Source organism: Chlorocebus sabaeus, chromosome 16 (genome assembly GCF_047675955.1).
Source record: "Chlorocebus sabaeus isolate Y175 chromosome 16, mChlSab1.0.hap1, whole genome shotgun sequence".
In the NCBI taxonomy this organism is placed as follows: Eukaryota; Metazoa; Chordata; class Mammalia; order Primates; family Cercopithecidae; genus Chlorocebus; species Chlorocebus sabaeus.
In genome coordinates, this window is record NC_132919.1 from 62,684,221 (window position 1) to 62,700,951 (window position 16,731).

Consider the following 16,731-nt stretch of genomic DNA (forward strand, 5'->3'; position numbering starts at 1 on the left):
AAGAAAAAAAAAAAGTCTAGATCCTGGCTTCTTGACAGTATGGTCTGAGAAGCAACAGCATCGCTGGCAGCTTGTTAGAAATGCAGAGTCCTGTGCCCTGCCACAATCTGCATTTTTAATAAGAGCCTTGGGTGTTTTTTATGTGCTTATTAGGGTTTAAGCAGCACTGGTCCGTATCACGGTGAGGAGACCCAGACCATCAGAGGGTAGGCTCCCTGGAACAGCTGAAGCATTTTTGAATACTTTGATACAGCACAGTGTATCTGAAAAGATACTGCATTTTTGAAAATTAAGTGCTATAAATACTAGAGAAAGACCTCTTTTTAAACTGCGGGGAGGTTTCTCATAAGCCAAATTTCTTTTGACTAGAAGCATTTGCTGGGGAGTAAAGTACCAGGCTTCCTTATAGTGAGGCAGAGCCACGTTAAAAATGTGCTGTAAGAACTCAGCCTTAGCCAAGTCGACCGTTCACCAGCTGGGTCAAGTCTGGAGCCTCCTAGGTCCCTTGGCAGTTCCGAGCTACCAGGATGAGCTTTTACAGGAAGTTGAGTTGGCTGCTGTTCTGCCCCAGAGAACAGCTGAGTCTATTTTCTTTTTTTGAGGAGTTTCACTCTTGCCGCCCAGGTTGGAGTGGAGTGGGGAGATCTCGGCTCATTGCAACCTCTGTCTCCCGGGTTCAAGCGATTCTCCTGTCTCAGCCTCCCGAGTAGCTGGGATTACAGGCGCCAGCCACCACTCTCGGCTAATTTTTGTATTTTTAGTAGAGACGGGGTTTTCACCATGTTGGCCAGGCTGGTCGCGAACTTCTGACCTCAGGTGATCCACCCGCCTCAACCTCCCAAAGTGCTGGGATTACAGGCGTGAGCCACCGCTACCGACTCTGAGTTGAGTCTTTAATGTGGAAGATGCAGAAAGGAGACTTGACAAAACTATTTTCGGTGAGGCTGCTACACCGGGAAAGAGTAGTAGCAACTGCTCATTCACTCTGAAGCCTCAACGTGACCTTAGACCTCTGACCCCGCGCCTCACTCGACGCTTCCGCGCGCAGCTTCCGCTCCCGCCCCTCCGACGAGGGGCGGGGCCAAAGGTGGGGGTGGGGCTCTGAAGTCGGCGGTTAGGGGCGGTGCCTGCTGGGGGCGGGTCTCGCGAGGGGCGGGATTCAAGGAGGCACTCGAGCATTGGGCACCAGGTAGAGGCGGGGCCTAGTGCTGGGCTGGGTTGGGCGGGGCAGGGAGATCGTAGCCGCCTCTGGGTAACTCGACTCGGGCGGCCAAACCTCCGGAGGCCAGGGGCGGCAGGCGGGGCCGCAGCAGATCCTGGATCCGGAATCTCCCGCGCAGGAGCGGAATCTGTCCCGAACCGGGTCTGTGAGGAACTCGCGAACTTGGATTAGGAAATCCCGGAGCCCGGATTGACAAATCCTGGAACCCGGAATTAAGATCGCCAAGTCCCGGATCGCGGAATACAGAGCGCGGAGTGGACTCGACGCGTAGCCCGGAGTCCGGATCGCGGCACCGCGGGACGGGACGGAGCGATGTCGGGCCGAGGCGCGGGCGGGTTCCCGCTGCCCCCGCTGAGCCCTGGCGGCGGCGCCGTGGCCGCGGCCCTGGGAGCGCCTCCTCCCCCCGCCGGACCCGGCATGCTGCCCGGACCGACGCTCCGGGGACCGGGTCCGGCTGGAGGCGTGGGGGGCCCCGGGGCCGCCGCCTTCCGCCCCATGGGCCCTGCGGGCCCCGCGGCGCAGTACCAGGTGAGTAGGGAGGACGCGAGCGGACGGGGGCGTGCGGCGCCGCCAGGGCGCCCGGGCCGGGGGCTGAGGGGGCCTCGAGTGAGGGCCCTGGGGAATGCATGAGGAACTCCGGGAAACGGTGGAGGGCGGGCCAGGACCCTCGGGCTGCGGCGGGTGGCGGTGGAGGAGTGGGAAAGGGGGAGCGAGTCCTGCAGCGGAGGGCTGGAACCAGCTGGGAGGCCTGGGGGCTTCCGCGGCACAGGGATTCCGAGTGACTGGGAGATGGAGGAGTTTGGGGAACCAGTGAATTGTGGGCGGGTGGGTTGAGAAGTCTAGGGTAGGAGGGCTGGAAAGTGATGAGAAAGTTTGGGAAAGGGCCCTCGCTGAGAAACCGGGGTTACCCTGCATCGGCCTTGGTCCCACTCCAAGTCTGCCCTGTTTTTTCTGGTTGGGAACTGGCCGAGCTCTAGCGTGTCTGAGATGGCTCCCGGCTGCTAATGAGGAAGAAGGAGCCTGGCTTCCCACGGGCACGGGACGCTGAGGCTAGGGCCAGGGGATTCCAGCTTGTGCACGGGCGGACTTTACTCCGGAGGCAGGGCCCGGCGCCTTCGCTGGGGAGGACTCCAGCTTAGACCAGAGACGGTGGTGGCCAGGCTTGAGGGGAGGCCCAGCCTAGTCACAGGCCGGCTCTCTTCTGGGCTTTCTGCCTCCTGTCATCGTGTCGGGTAGTTGATTAGTCTGGACGTGCAGAGTGGAACCCTGCTGGTCTGGGGCCCGAGGAGTCTGCGAGAGTTGCTTCAAAGAGTGCTGTCCTGACCCTTTTGGGGTTTTGAGAGCTGCTCAGGTTTCAGCTTCAAAAGCCCTTGCAAGGCAGCGACTTCTGCTCAGTGTGTGAGGACCTCAGCCTGACCCTGCTGGTCCCCTAGTCTGCTGTTCAGGTTGCACCAGCAGGCTTGGAAACTGTGCCCATCTGCCTTCCTATCCTCTCTGCATTTTTATTTGGTCTTCAGGTTCTAACTCCACCACATCCGAAGCCATATGCCCCAGCATTTGACACTGGCTTCTTGCTCATCTCCCAGGGTCTGCTGTAGGCTTCCTCTGTTTTCGACTCATGTCTCCAGGCGGAGGTCCTTAGGGATCCTCGTGGAGTATACACAGCCTACCTGCCCCACTGGGCCTCACATCTAAGGAGATGGCTTAACTAGGGACAGTGACTGGATTTTTTTTCCTTCTTACTCCTCATTCTTCCTCCTTTCTCAAGAGAAAACAGAGTCAGGATATGGGCAGAGACAGACCTGGTCCCAGGGACTCCAGCTGGGGCTCATCTTTCCCACCCTACTCTCCCCCTTGGGGATTCATGGGCCCAGGGTGTTGCTGAGGGCTCCCTGCATCAGTCATTGTAGCCCTTGGGCCTGCCCACTGAGACCTGGCCTGGGCACCATCTGTGGGCCTTTGGCCTTGGAAGGACCTGGAACAGACAAGCCGCTCCAGTTTCCTTGGCATGCAAAAAGTCATAGGAAATGTGCCCTTGAGACAGCCCCTAAGAGAATGGATTCCACGTTTGGTAGGGGGTGGCCTTGGGCCTGTGGCAAGGCCAAGCTGGCTGGCTGGTTAGGCCTGGGCTGCTAGCTGTGGGGAAGTAGGAGATGGCCCTGAGTCTGGGTTTCCCATCCCACTAGCTTTCCTCCTCCTGGCAGGAGAGGTAGATGGTACAGAGAACTCAGCCAGCTAACTGGCTGAGTTTGAAGAGGATCCTACTTGCCCTCTTTCCAAGTCCAGTTGTATGACTTCCAGGAGAAGGGACTTGAGATCTGGGAAACAGAGGGGTTCCTGTCTGTTAGGGCTCATGAGATGTGCTGGAAAAGCGAGAATTTGAGGCCCAAGCTGAACAAATAGTTGAAAGAAGGGAAGTGATGACCTCCCTTCCTCCAGAGGGTGGTTCTGGCTGTGGATCACAGTTAACAGAGGAACCTAAAACAAAAACAACAACAAAAAACCCTCCAGGGCAGGATGTGGTGGCTCACACCTATAATCCTAGCACTTTGGGAGGCCCAGACAGAAGGATTACTTGAGACCAGGAGTTCAAGACCAGCCTAGGCAACATAGTGAGACCATCATTTCTCAAAAAAAAAAAAAACCAAAAAAATTTAGCCAGACTTGGTGGTGTGCGCTTATGGTCCCAGCTAGTCGGGATGCTGTGGCAGGAGGATTGCCTGAGTCCAGGAGTTCAAGGCTGCATTGAGCTATGATCCTGCCACTGCACTCCAGCCTGGGCAACAAAATAACAAAAACCTCAGATTTCTGGGTTCACTCCAGAGTGTTCAAAAAGTTCAAAATCTTTTTTTTTTTTTTGAGACGGAGTCTCACTCTGTCGCCCAGTGCTGGAGTGCAATGATATCAGCTCACTGCAACCTCCGCCTCCCAGGTTCAAGCAATTCTCTGCCTCAGCCTCCTGAGTAGCTGGGATTACAGGCGCCTGCCACCATGCCCAGCTAATTTTTTTTGTGTTTTCAGTAGACACAGGGTTTCACCATCTTAGCCAGGATGGTCTTGAACTCCTGACCTTGTGATCCACCTGCCTCAAAATTATAGGTGTGAGCCACCGCGCCCTGCCTCAAAATCCTTTTTACTCATGGGAGAGTGGTGGTATGTTCCCCAACTGAGGCCCTCAGGCCCAGGTTCCAGAGCATCAGGGCCACATTTGGGGCAGGGCAAAGCATGCTCACTGGAGCCCTGGATTCCTCATCTGGGGTTCAGGGGATTGATCCAGGCCTACCTGATCCTGTCGCAAGCAGGGAGTTAGGGAGGCTCAGAGTTCTGGACTGTTTTTTGTTTGTTTTTCCTAACTCCTGAGTTGTTTTTGTTTTTTGTTTTTTGAAGGGAGAGGAGTTGCTAGCACCTATAAGCCCAGGTATGGAGCTTAGCAAAGCTCAGCTGGAATTTGAACTGTTAGCAGCCTTCCCCTGGGGTCCTGAGTGAGCTGGGGGCTCTGGGCCCGGGAAGCCTGGAGCAGATGTCTGGGTGGAGCCTATTCCAGGCCCTGTGCGGCCTTGTCTTAGGACTTCCTGTTACCAGAGCACCTGCCCAGGAGGGATGGGTGGTGCTGCAGGTTCTGTGAACGCTGCAGCGGGAAGCTTCCTGGGGACCATAGGGCCCTCGCTCACACTCTGCAGGACCCAGTGCTTCAGTTCTTCCCTTTGTCTCAGGCACTAATAAAACTAAAGTCTGGGATGTCTGGGCCTGGGCTTACAGCTGTAGTCACACTCAGTTTTTTTCTATAATCTCAGGCCAGAGAAAGAACAATCCTTAAGGCAGAGAAAGAGGTTGTCTTTTGTCTTTCAACAGCTCTGATTAATCTCTTCCTGATGGAGAGAGACTTTGGCAGGACTCCCAAAGCCCCAGAGCCCCCCACTTTGAGGTTTTTATTCTCCCAAACACCTCCCTCCCACCCTGCTCCTCCTCTCCCCATCCTCACGTCTGTGGGTCATGTTTCTTTCCATCTCTGCATCTGGTCAAGAATCTGACCCTCTGTTTTGGGAACATGGGTTTAGTGCAGGATGAAGAGGTTGGGGAAGAATCTCATCTCCATGATGCTGGAGTGGGGGAGGGTCCTTTGATTTGGTACAAGTCTCCACCCTGCTGGGCTTGGTTGGCTGGTTGTGCTCGTTGCATAATCTGGGCCCTGGGGCCAGCCCTGTGAAGCTGCCAGGGACAGTGTGTGCGAGGCAGAGCTGCCAAACAGGCCTTGCAGGCAGCAGCCATGGGGAGGGGGGTGGGGGTGGAGGTGACTCCCAGATGGGCTCCACAGAAATGTCGGGGAGCAAGGCTTCAAGTGGGAAATCCTTCTGCAGGCATCTAAAGAAGTTATTTCTGTCTTCCACTTTCCTGCTGCTCAGCCTAGGCCTCTGATCCTTGCCTCCCAGGATAATCTTAGCCCCCTTCTTCAGCTTGGGATTGCCAGGGCTACACGGAGCCAGAGCCAGTCCTGGCTGCCAGGTGGTGCCTGGACCACGGGCAGAGTCCAGGTGCCAACTGCTGTCTTTCCCACAGGCCACCCAGGAGCCATGGCTTCCCTTCTGGGGTCTTCTGGCATAGGGGCAGTAGTTGGGCAGTAAGGAGGTGAGAGGAGGGGCCAGTTCTGGGCTGTGGGTAGGGACTATATGGTACCAGACTACAGGGTACAGGGTCCCGGTACCCTGTCCGAGGCCACCCTCACCAGCTGGTACGCGTTCCAAGTCATCCTGTTGTAGCCCTGCTCACCTGGGGTGCTGCTGCCTACCAGACCCCTTTCTCCCTCGGCCACAGAGGATGGGGATTGGGGCTCTGCACCATTGGCCTGCTCATGATATAGTATACCCCTCTGCCTGGCAGTGACACTGCCCCCATGCCTCTCAGCCATGCTTCTCCCTCATGATGGGGGAAAGAGGAGGACAAGGCTTGGCAGGACTGTCTGAGAGAATAGGGACTGGCTGGGGCTCCTGCAGGCCCTTCCCTCGGCAGGCAGGACCCTCCTCCCAGCCCAGGCTCTGGCAGACCTCATTCGCTGGCATGGCTGCCAGGGCGGTTGCAGGGGGCGGGGCAGGTGTGGTTTACACTCTTCGCTCAGGCGCCCGCTCCCCTTTGTTCCTGGGGCTCCAGCAGGGCTCTGGCGTGCTGCTCAGGCCCAACCTGGCTGACGAGAGGGATGGAAGGCATAGGCTATGGGCCCCGGAGGGCCCTGCCCCTGACCTATGCACCCCCATTGGCTCACTTCCCCCAGCGACCTGGCATGTCACCAGGGAACCGGATGCCCATGGCCGGCTTGCAGGTGGGACCCCCTGCTGGCTCCCCATTTGGTGCAGCAGCTCCGCTTCGACCTGGCATGCCACCCACCATGATGGATCCATTCCGAAAACGCCTGCTTGTGCCCCAGGCGCAGCCTCCCATGCCTGCCCAGCGCCGGGGGTAAGAGCATCCTGCTGCTTCCACTCTGCCTAACTCATCTCTGGTGGTAGCAGAGGGTTTCCTTCTATCTTAAGAGCTTTGGTGTCTGAGGAATATTCCAGGCTCTCCTGGGGGAGAGGGTCTTGGAGACTGGAGGGGCGTTGCGGGGGTGAGTGTCCTTTTTTGGACCATTGATCTCTTAAATGGGTTTCTGAACTCCCCAGGTTAAAGAGGAGGAAGATGGCAGATAAAGTTCTACCTCAGCGAGTAAGTGTTAAGAGGACACCTGGGAGGCCTGCCCAGTGGCCACCTCGGGGTGGGCATCCGTCTCCCTCCACCCTGGGCTGCAGGAGGAAGGGAGGAAAGAGCCAGGCTTTGGCTGAAGCAAGCTGATGAGCTTCTGCTACCTTCCTCCAGATCCGGGAGCTTGTCCCAGAGTCTCAGGCATACATGGATCTCTTGGCTTTTGAGCGGAAGCTGGACCAGACCATTGCTCGCAAGCGGATGGAGATCCAGGAGGCCATTAAAAAGCCTCTGACAGTATGTGTGACCTTGACCACCTCTAGCCTTCCCAGGTTTCCTTGCCCTCCACCCCCTTGTTTTCCAGGGGCCAAGCAAGTTGGGCTAGAGCTGGATTTTTCACATGCAGGATGCAGCCCACTAGTAGAGTACGAACTCAGTTGAATGTGTTAGGGCCAGTATGTTTTAAATTAATATATGACAGTAGAAAATCTAAAAATACTTCACAGTAGTACTTACCATAGTAGTTAAGGTATTCTTTCATGATATTTTTGTTTCCGATAAATAGATATGCAGACCTTGGGTCATAACTGAAAAATGTAAATATTATGGGTCGTGGTCAAAAGTTTGAAAACCACTAGAGGATAAAGGTAGTTCCTTTCTCCTTCCCCTTCCCCATCCATAGAGAATATTTTCTTTTTTCTTTTTTTTTTGGAGATGGAGTCTCGCTCTTTCACTCAGGCTGGAGTGCAGTGGTGCAATCTCGGCTCACTGCAACCTTCACATCCCAGGTTCAAGCAATTCTCCTTGCCTCAGCCTCCCGAGTAACTAGCATTACAGACGCCCATCACCACGACTGGCTAATTTTTGTATTTTTAGTATCACCATGGTGCCCAGGCTGGTCTCGAACTCCTGACTGCCTTGGCCTCCCAAAGTGCTAAGATGACAGAGCCACTGCACCCAGCCGAGAAACTTTCCTTAATAATAATCTAGAACCGTCCTGAGTGGGGAAGGCTTTCCAGGAGACTAGGATATTTTGGGGCCGTGATGGGTGGTTGGGTATCATGTAAGATGTGAGCCAGAGGCCTCCACTTTGCCATTGCACCAGTTCCACTGTGCTGGCATTGTTGGTGATGCATCTCTTTCCCCATAAAATGGTGAGTTCCGGCCGGGTGTGGCGGCTCACGCCTGTAATCTCAGCACTTTAGGGGGCTGAAGTGGGTAGATCACCTGAGGTCAGGAGTTTGAGACCAGCCTTGCCAACATGTTGAAACACCATCTTTACTAAAAACACAAAAAATTAGCTGGGCATGGTGGCGTGCACCTGTAGTCCCAGCTACTCAGGAGGCTGAGACAAGAGAATTGCTTGAACCCAGGAGTCAGAGGTTGCAAGTGAGCTGAGATCACGCCACTGCACTCCAGCCTGGGTGACAGTGAGACCATGTCCTAAAAAAAAAAAAAAGGCTGGGACTGGGACTTACTACTTCTGATTCCCAGTGCCTGACAAGGTGCCTGGCTGGCCCATGGTGCTCAGTATTGATTGTTGAATGTTCATATCAGAAGATGGCATAGCAGTGTCCCAACGTCTTGGTCCACCTCCAGTTGATTGTCTTTCTCTCTTTAGCAAAAGCGAAAGCTTCGGATCTACATTTCCAATACGTTCAGTCCCAGCAAGGCGGAAGGCGATAGTGCAGGAACTGCAGGGACCCCTGGGGGAACCCCAGCAGGGGACAAGGTGGCTTCCTGGGAACTCCGAGTGGAAGGAAAACTGCTGGATGATGTGAGTTGGGGAGGGAGGTATCTGGAGGGAAGGAGGCCTGTGTGGGTTTAAGACTGGGACCAAAGAGTTTGAGACCAGCCTGAGCAGCAGAGCCAGACCCCGTCTCTACAAAAAATTTAAAAATTAGCTGGGTGTGGTGGCATGCGTCTATAGTCCCAGCTACTGGCAAGGCTGACGCAGGAGGATGGCTTGAGCCCAGGAGGTCGAGCTTCAGTGAATTATGATCACACCAGTGCACTTTAGCCTGGGTGACAGAGTGAGATTGCGTCTCAAAAAAAAAAAAAAAAAAAGACTGGGCCAGACACTTGGGCGCTCCCAGAGAAGTCCTGCCATAGAGAGGGGGCACTGCTCCAAGCCCACTGGAGGTTGATTTGCGTGGTTATTACAATGTTCCTGCAGATGGCAGTCTAGTGTCTCCAGGAAGTCCCTCGTGGGCTGCAAGAGGGCGCCATTTCCCTGCCTCCAGTCTGCCCAGAGTCCTGCTTCCATTCTTCAGGGCCCCAGGAATCTTCAGTACCCTGAGCTCCAGGGCTGAAATAGGGCTTCTTGTTCTTGGGATTTAGCATAGCTTGAGATTTGAGAGCTCAGCAGCACCATCTCACACCCCTTTCCATCTCCAGCCTAGCAAACAGAAGAGGAAGTTTTCTTCATTCTTTAAGAGCCTCGTCATTGAGCTGGACAAGGAGCTGTATGGGCCTGACAATCACCTGGTGGAGGTGAGAGTGGGCCTGGGGCAGAGGCAGGCTGACATGCAGGTTTGGCAGGGAAATGGCCTCAGGGCCCTTGGGAGGCCCTGTGTTCATGCCCACCCGCTTGGTAATAAGCCATGTTCCCCTCCCTGCCAGTGGCACCGGATGCCCACCACCCAGGAGACAGATGGCTTCCAGGTAAAACGGCCTGGAGACCTCAACGTCAAGTGCACCCTCCTGCTCATGCTGGATCATCAGGTGACAGAGGCCCTGGGGTCATTTCTGGGGCCATAGGGACCCCTCAGGAGGGGAGTTGGTTCCTATAAACCTTCCTGTCCCTGCCCTATTTTCCCGCTTTGTTTTACTGCAAGAACCCATCCTGACTCCCCTCCATCCAACTCCAGCCTCCCCAGTACAAATTGGACCCCCGATTGGCAAGGCTGCTGGGAGTGCACACACAGACGAGGGCCGCCATCATGCAGGCCCTGTGGCTTTACATCAAGCACAACCAGCTGCAGGATGGGCATGAACGGGAATACATCAACTGCAACCGTTACTTCCGCCAGGTTAGCCAGATGCCAGCCCCCCTGTTCTCTCAGCCCTTGCCTTCCCTGCTGGGCTACTTCTTGGCCACAGCCTCCAGACTGCTGCCCTCACTGATCCTGGAATGGTCCACTCCCCTGTGCCCACAAGGCAACGCTGAGCCTTTGGTATTTCCTCCAGATCTTCAGTTGTGGCCGACTCCGTTTCTCTGAGATTCCCATGAAGCTGGCGGGGTTGCTGCAGCATCCAGACCCCATTGTCATCAACCATGTCATTAGGTAAATGCAAGGAGGGGGACAGGAAGGCTCTTTTAATAGCAGATTCACCCTTGGCTTGAACTGAAGCCAAAGAGAGCATCAGGTTTCTTGCTCCCTGAGTATGTGCAGAGAATGGGCCCTAGCTTTGGCCCAGGTGGGCAGGATGAAGACAGTGATGTGCCTTCCCTCCCCATGTGCTGCCTGCAGTGTGGACCCTAACGACCAGAAGAAGACAGCTTGTTACGACATTGATGTGGAGGTGGACGACCCACTGAAGGCCCAGATGAGCAATTTTCTGGCCTCTACCACCAATCAGCAGGAGATCGCTTCCCTTGATGTCAAGGTGGGCCCTCTGGCTCCACAGCTTCCTCTGGGGCCCAGGATTGGAGTGGGCTGGATCTGTCCAGCATTTCCATACATGTAGCACCTAGGGGATGGAATGGGAACTCTGGCTCAGTCATTTGCATTTAAGCTTTGGGGGCAGAGTCTGACACATGTACCCTCTCCAGATCCATGAGACCATCGAGTCCATCAACCAGCTGAAGACCCAGAGAGATTTCATGCTCAGTTTTAGCACCGACCCCCAGGACTTCATCCAGGAATGGCTCCGTTCCCAGCGCCGAGACCTCAAGGTGTAGTCCTCTTTCCTGAGGGGATTCCTTTGTAAAGCTCTGGGTGATTTTTACCCACAGCAGTTCCCAGGGTGGGTCGGCCCAGGGCTGGGGATTATGCTATGGCTTTCCTTCTGGCTCTTTGCAGATCATCACTGATGTGATTGGAAATCCTGAGGAGGAGAGACGAGCTGCTTTCTACCACCAGCCCTGGGCCCAGGAAGCAGTAGGCAGGCACATCTTTGCCAAGGTGAGGCTCTGCCCTATTTTCCCTCCTTTGGCCCCGAGTAGTAAAGGCCTGAGCTACTTGGTCTCTCCCTTCTCCAGGTGCAGCAGCGAAGGCAAGAACTGGAACAGGTGCTGGGAATTCGCCTGACCTAACTGCTCAGGGATCTCTTTCTTCCCAGCCCTGGAGCCTGGAGGGAGACCACCCTCTGGGTCCTTGCTGGGGCCGCAGACACGTAGGCTGGGGTGAGGAGTGTCTGCTGTCACTCTCTACTCCCCAGCTTTAGTTTTATACATGTAGTGATAGGATTCCTTGTTGCTTGGTCCCCAAAGCCTTATACTTTTTGCATTGGCTTTAATTGGGTTCAGCAGAAGCCTCCTGTGCCCCCCCTGCAGGCAGGCCCAAGTAGGACTGCTGGAGGCTGTGCTTTGACATTTTAACAGACATTTCCGAACCAAAGGCTGCTGGGTTTGCATGTTTACAGACTCCCCTCTTGGGCGAGGGTCAGAGCTGGCTGTGGGGAGCTGGGCTAGAAGAGGAGATGCAGCTCAGACTTCCTAGCCTTTCTAAACCAAAGTTCTTTGCCATTCCTACAAGCCCAGCCTTGCTGCTGGTTTTTTTCTTTCCTTTGGGTATTTGCACTATTTTGGGAGCAAGTTTTCTATGTGGGAGCCACTTTTTTTGTACAGGGGTAAGTTGGGGGTTTTCAGGGAGCCCTGTTAGGTGCCTCCTTGTTTTCTTTCCTCAATCTATGCAAGCGGCTCTGGCCGCCATCATCTCCTGGGATGCCAGAGGGCTGCCTCTCCAGCGGCTTGGGCCGGGGAGGGGACACTCCAGTTCTCTAGCATGGCCTGAGGTATGGGTGGGCGCATGTGGAGGCCAGGGTAAGGTAAATGGGGAGGCTGGGAGGACTGGTGTCGCCCTTTGGAGCTTGGTGAGGAGGGTGGGCCTAGGGCTTGGCGAGTGCCACTTCTGGCACTGGGATCCAAATAAATCCTTTTATCTATTGGTGGTGTCTGGACCTGATCCTTGAACAGCACAGCCCTCATTAACAGACTGGAGTCCTAGAGGACTTGGCCCACAGAGCTTTATTGGAGGGATCCACACAAAGGCTGTCCACTCACTTCCATAATTTCTTGATGGACATGTTTTTCTCACTGTCCTTCTGCATGACCTAAGGGTGGGGGAGAAAATGAATGTTAAGTTACGAACGCAAGCATGCCCTAGCCCACTGCCCCCAGAGCCACCATCAGCAAAGGCACAAAGATGGAGGCCTATACCTTGGCTACTGCCATCTCAAAGTCCTCCTGAGTGACATGGACTCGCCGTTCTCGCAGGGCATACATGCCGGCTTCTGTGCACACGCCCTGAACAGGAAAAGGAAGTTGAGGCCCCACTGCTGTGCCCCTCATCTGTGGCCCTTGAGCCCAGAGCTTCCTGCCTCTGCCCTGTTTTTGGTGGGTACTCCAATTACCTTCACTTCAGCCCCTGATGCTCCTGGCATGAGCTCAGCAATTTTTCTCAGGTTGATGCCGCGGGTCAGGTTCATCTTCCGAGAATGAATCTTCAAAATGTCCAGCCGGGCCTGGAGATGGCAAGGAAAGGCCTGAGCCCCACACCCCACCCCTACCCCCACTGCCAGAGCCACTTTGCACAGCGCCCATCACAAACCTCCTCGTTGGGGGGTGGGAATTCAATTTTTCTGTCAATACGTCCTGGGCGAAGCAGCGCCGAGTCCAGGATATCAATCCTATTAGTAGCCATGATAACCTAAGCAGAGAAAGCGGGTGAGGATCAGCTAAGCTCTTCCTCAACCTGCGTGGCACCCAGGCCTTCCCTGGGCCCATCCCAAGGCTGCTACCACCTTACCTTGATGTTCTTGGTGGCCTCAAAGCCATCCAGCTGGTTGAGCAACTCTAGCATTGTGCGCTGCACTTCACTGTCCCCCCCAGAACCCCCCTCCAGCCGCGAGGAGCCGATGGAGTCGATTTCGTCCATGAAGATGATAGATGGAGCATGTTCCCGTGCCATGACAAACAACTCCCTCACCATTCTTGCCCCTGTGTGGAGGCCGAGCTGGTGTTAGGGAGCTTATTAGCTCCCTAACCCCCTACACCTCTTGCTTCTCACATTACTGGCCATGGTTACCTTCCCCTATGAATTTCTGTACCAATTCAGAGCCAGAGACACGAATAAAGGTACAGTCCGTATGATGAGCCACAGCCCGGGCCAACAGCGTCTTCCCAGTGCCTGGAGGTCCATACAGCAGCACTCCCTACAGGGGAACAGCAGCACTCAGGACAGAAAGCTACACCCCTCATCTCATTCAGTGAACATTTACCGAGTGCTGAGTGCTGGATCCCTTGCTAGATGTTAGGGATACCAAAAAAAAAAAAAAAAAAAAAGAACATCAAGGAGCTGTTCTGGAGCTTATATCGAAAACCCACCTCACTGCCCTAGAACACTTCCCCCGCCACTCTTCAGGGGGAGGGCCAGCCCAAGAAGGATGCAGCCTATCCTGGTGCCTCCCCGACCCCTGCAGTAGGGCTGGCTGGGGCAGGAGTAGTAAAGTACAGCTTGGCCCTCCTGGAGAAGCCCTGCTCCTCACCTTGGGCTGAGCAATGCCCAGTGCTTCGAAGAGCTCAGGATGCTTAACAGGCAGCTCGATCACTTCTTTGATCTCCTTGATCTGTTTGTCCAGTCCACCAATCATCTCATAAGTCGAATCTGGTACTTTCTCTACCATCATCAGTGACACTAATGGGTCTACCTTGTTGGGCAGGATCTTGTGCAGAGTGTAGCTGTCATTCCTTAGAGCCACCCGGCAATTGGGTGTCACCTGGGTGAAGGGGGCGAGTTTCAGAAGCGGTACAGTAAGAAATAAGAGCTGACCCCACCACCACCTCACCTGCTACACTCACGTCATTGATGTCAATGTTTTTGTCCACGTCTACAACAAATTTGCCTTCAGGATGTACCTAAAGAAAGAAGAGCTCATGATCTTCCTTGACAGCCACCAAATCACTAACCCTACCCAGAAAGACCTTCGAGAATCCCACAATACCTTGACAGAACACAGAACCCTGTCTCCCAAGGCTACACACAAAGGGGTGGGAATCCAGTGCAGACTGAGCTGGTTGGTCCCTGGGGTCATGCTGCTTTTACCTTGACCAACACTTTCTTCTTATCCATAGCCCGGACTACTTCCCCCACATAGGAGCCCTGTTCCTGCAGCAGCTGTAGCTCCTCCCGCAATAGGCGAACTAGATGGCAAACAGACACAGTGGTCACCTAGCTACTCCTTTGGAGTCTCCAGGACCCAATTCTACATGCATGAGCTAAGCATCATTCTTAAGTTATTAAAGGAAGACCAAAGATAAAAATTCATGTATTTAAGGAGGCTACAATGGGAATCGGGAAAGAGAGATGCATGTGAAACTACTAGATGACAGGGAGAAAACAGTAAGCACTGCTGTGAAGACACTGTGCAGGGAGGTTAGGACAGACCTCAGACAAACTGCCCACATGCGGCTTCCCATCTTTCTCCACTCACCTTTAGCATTTAGTTCATTCCTCTGTGCCTGCAGCCTCCGGAGGTTTTGGCTCTTATCATTCACAATCAGCTGTGGCAGACAAGAGACAAATTCCATTACTCAAGGGCAGGAGACAGGAGGAGGTAGGATCTTGCCCAAGACCTCACAGGTCAGAATGAGCTGAGGGGAAGGGCACAGGGCACCTGTGTGTTGTTTCAGATTCTCCAGTATGATTCTAATGACCCTGCCCTGTCCTCCAAGAGTCCCTCTGGAGCTTATGGCAGCCATCAAAGAAGGCTGCTTGTCCAATACTGGTCCAGGAATAACAGAATCTAATGGAGAAAAGTTACAGCTGGCTCATGTAACACCAAATTTCTCACAGGAAGGCAACATCACCTAGTGGAAAGATTGTTAGGTGAGAAATCTGCATTCTAGCCCAGCTGCTGTCAATCAAAAGCAAGGTAAAGCTCAGGCAATCTATTTTTAAAAATCTAGATCTGTTACCAAACGGCACATGGGTATAGCATCAGCTGCCCTGCTCCTTTTCAGGACTACTGAAGTGAACGAATAAAAACACATGAAAAAGCATTCAAAAATGGTAAACTAAACATAATACCTGCAAATGCACTTGGAATTCAGAATTGTTCTTTGTGGCTTTCCCCCATCCAATTTATATTACAGATTACACTTGAACAACGCAGGGGATTAGGGCGAAATTGAAAATCCATGGACTTGTCCAAAGTTAAACTGCTAACAGCCTATGGTAACATAACACTGTTAACACTAACAGCCTACTGTTTATGTTGTTGGTAACGCTTACTACTGGAAGCCATACCTACTACTGAGAGTCACACCTTACTGCTGGAAGCCTTACTGGTAAACATAAACATTTCATTAACAACATAAACGGTCCTTTTTCTATGGTTTAGCGCTTTAGGCTAGCGTTCTGGGTTGCCCAATTTCTTTCATTCAGTCTCTATGGAATTAGCATTATCCAGATGCCTCAATGATGCCTTTCCTCACATTCTCACTTCACCCTCACCCAACCTCTTGGTAATAAATTTCATCTCCTGAGCTTGTTTCCCTTTCATAAGAATCCTTTTCATTCGGGCTTCTTCCAAAAGGGTTGACCTTTGGCTAGAGGTCCCTTTTCTGTTAAGATTTGACTCTTGAAGATGTGTAGCAAACTGTGAACACTATAACCCTTAAAGGGGTGGGACTGGAGGAGAACAAGAGATTGCTTACCTCTCATACACACACCCTACTAGCTAAGAAACAAACAAGAAAGGAGAAGCAGCAGCTTCTTCCACTGCACTCCCAGTGGAATTAGATGGATTTGTGGAAGTCCGTTTCCATCCCCCATCATCCCCCTTCCTAGCTCCCTCTGAAGTCCGTCCTTACCTGGAGTTCTTCAATCTTGGACAGATAATATTGGCGGAGTCCGCTGCCTGCCTTCCCCTCCTCCAGTTCCATCTGAAGACACAGAGTGAGTCTTAAACGACAGGTTCAACATCCGAGGGGATAAAGCCACTTGCAGGGCACTTTGAATAAGGTTTGACACCAGGTAGCTTTGCGTAGTAAAAAAAGTTTGGACTTCGGAGGCTCAGCATCTGGGTTCTAATCCCTCCCTCCCTTGGAACCCTCCACTTTCCCACGACTAAAATAAAAAAATGGGAACGCCGCCTACCTTGTACGACTTTTAGGAGGACCGAGAGGCGATATGATATACATGGGGGCGCTTTGCACTGCGTGAAGCGCTCTACAAGCCCGAGGGGTCGTTACTGCCGACGGAGCAAGCGGAACGGAGCCGAAGGACTGGCGTCCCGTCTCCTGCGACCCGTGGGCCGGCCGTTCCCGCGCCCATCGCTCCCCTCACTCACTCCGCTTCTACCGCGTATTCCTCTCCCAGCCTTGCCCTGACTCACCGAGGGCGGCGCTGACACAGCAGATCCAGTCGCAGGCAGCGTCCAGCCTGGACTAGTCCAGCCACCTCCGACCCACCCGACCCTCCTGCCCCGGCCCGCTCTCCACTTAGATCACGCTCGCTCCGCACCCAGCCCCGTAACCTGCTGGGCCGCCACTGCAGCCGCCATACCTGCTCTGGCCCGTCAAGCGCCATCTTCTCTCTTCAGCAGAGACCGCCGGCATCCGAGTCGCCTTTGCGCGCAGGCGCGGAAGCGGAGGCTTGTGACCTGAGACC

The 16,731-nt window shown here is 54.0% G+C and overlaps 2 protein-coding genes across 4 annotated transcripts; one reads left to right on the plus strand and one right to left on the minus strand.

Annotated features, from left to right (window-relative positions):
* Window positions 1-1,304: 1,304 nt before the first annotated feature.
* Window positions 1,305-12,004, plus strand: SMARCD2 (SWI/SNF related BAF chromatin remodeling complex subunit D2). Of its 2 annotated transcripts, none has more exons than XM_008012128.3 (13): window positions 1,305-1,750; window positions 6,489-6,673; window positions 6,877-6,919; window positions 7,070-7,192; window positions 8,517-8,672; window positions 9,293-9,388; window positions 9,518-9,619; window positions 9,766-9,927; window positions 10,085-10,182; window positions 10,369-10,504; window positions 10,671-10,793; window positions 10,921-11,022; window positions 11,100-12,004. In XM_008012128.3, the coding sequence occupies exons 1-13, from the start codon at window positions 1,535-1,537 to the stop codon at window positions 11,151-11,153; spliced, it is 1,596 nt and encodes a 531-aa protein (XP_008010319.1). In that variant the 5' UTR covers window positions 1,305-1,534; the 3' UTR covers window positions 11,154-12,004. The 2 variants fall into 2 exon arrangements, with proteins under 2 accessions (XP_008010319.1, XP_037849525.1); XM_037993597.2 differs by lacking the exon at window positions 1,305-1,750 and adding an exon at window positions 5,475-5,561.
* A 64-nt stretch (window positions 12,005-12,068) lies between these two features.
* Window positions 12,069-16,723, minus strand: PSMC5 (proteasome 26S subunit, ATPase 5). Of its 2 annotated transcripts, none has more exons than XM_008012129.3 (12): window positions 16,627-16,723; window positions 15,933-16,004; window positions 14,552-14,621; window positions 14,164-14,261; window positions 13,920-13,976; window positions 13,607-13,837; window positions 13,147-13,273; window positions 12,868-13,058; window positions 12,670-12,768; window positions 12,473-12,583; window positions 12,279-12,365; window positions 12,069-12,172 (listed from the first exon to the last, which is right to left on the minus strand). In XM_008012129.3, the coding sequence occupies exons 1-12, from the start codon at window positions 16,648-16,650 to the stop codon at window positions 12,119-12,121; spliced, it is 1,221 nt and encodes a 406-aa protein (XP_008010320.1). In that variant the 5' UTR covers window positions 16,651-16,723; the 3' UTR covers window positions 12,069-12,118. The 2 variants fall into 2 exon arrangements, with proteins under 2 accessions (XP_008010320.1, XP_008010321.1); XM_008012130.3 differs by lacking the exon at window positions 16,627-16,723 and adding an exon at window positions 16,219-16,420.
* Window positions 16,724-16,731: the final 8 nt, after the last annotated feature.

Bases quoted from the DNA above. Each gene is read 5' to 3' on its own strand.
- SMARCD2 (XM_008012128.3), top strand. From the start codon at position 1,535: ATGTCGGGCCGAGGCGCGGGCGGGTTCCCGCTGCCCCCGCTGAGCCCT. The intron at 7,193-8,516 runs GTATGTGTGACC...TTCTCTCTTTAG, and splicing joins CCATTAAAAAGCCTCTGACA to CAAAAGCGAAAGCTTCGGAT. The intron at 8,673-9,292 runs GTGAGTTGGGGA...TTCCATCTCCAG, and splicing joins AAGGAAAACTGCTGGATGAT to CCTAGCAAACAGAAGAGGAA.
- PSMC5 (XM_008012129.3), bottom strand. From the start codon at position 16,650: ATGGCGCTTGACGGGCCAGAGCAG. The intron at 13,977-14,163 runs GTAAAAGCAGCA...TTCTTTCTTTAG, and splicing joins AGAAGAAAGTGTTGGTCAAG to GTACATCCTGAAGGCAAATT. The intron at 13,274-13,606 runs GTGAGGAGCAGG...GTTCCCCTGTAG, and splicing joins TGGGCATTGCTCAGCCCAAG to GGAGTGCTGCTGTATGGACC.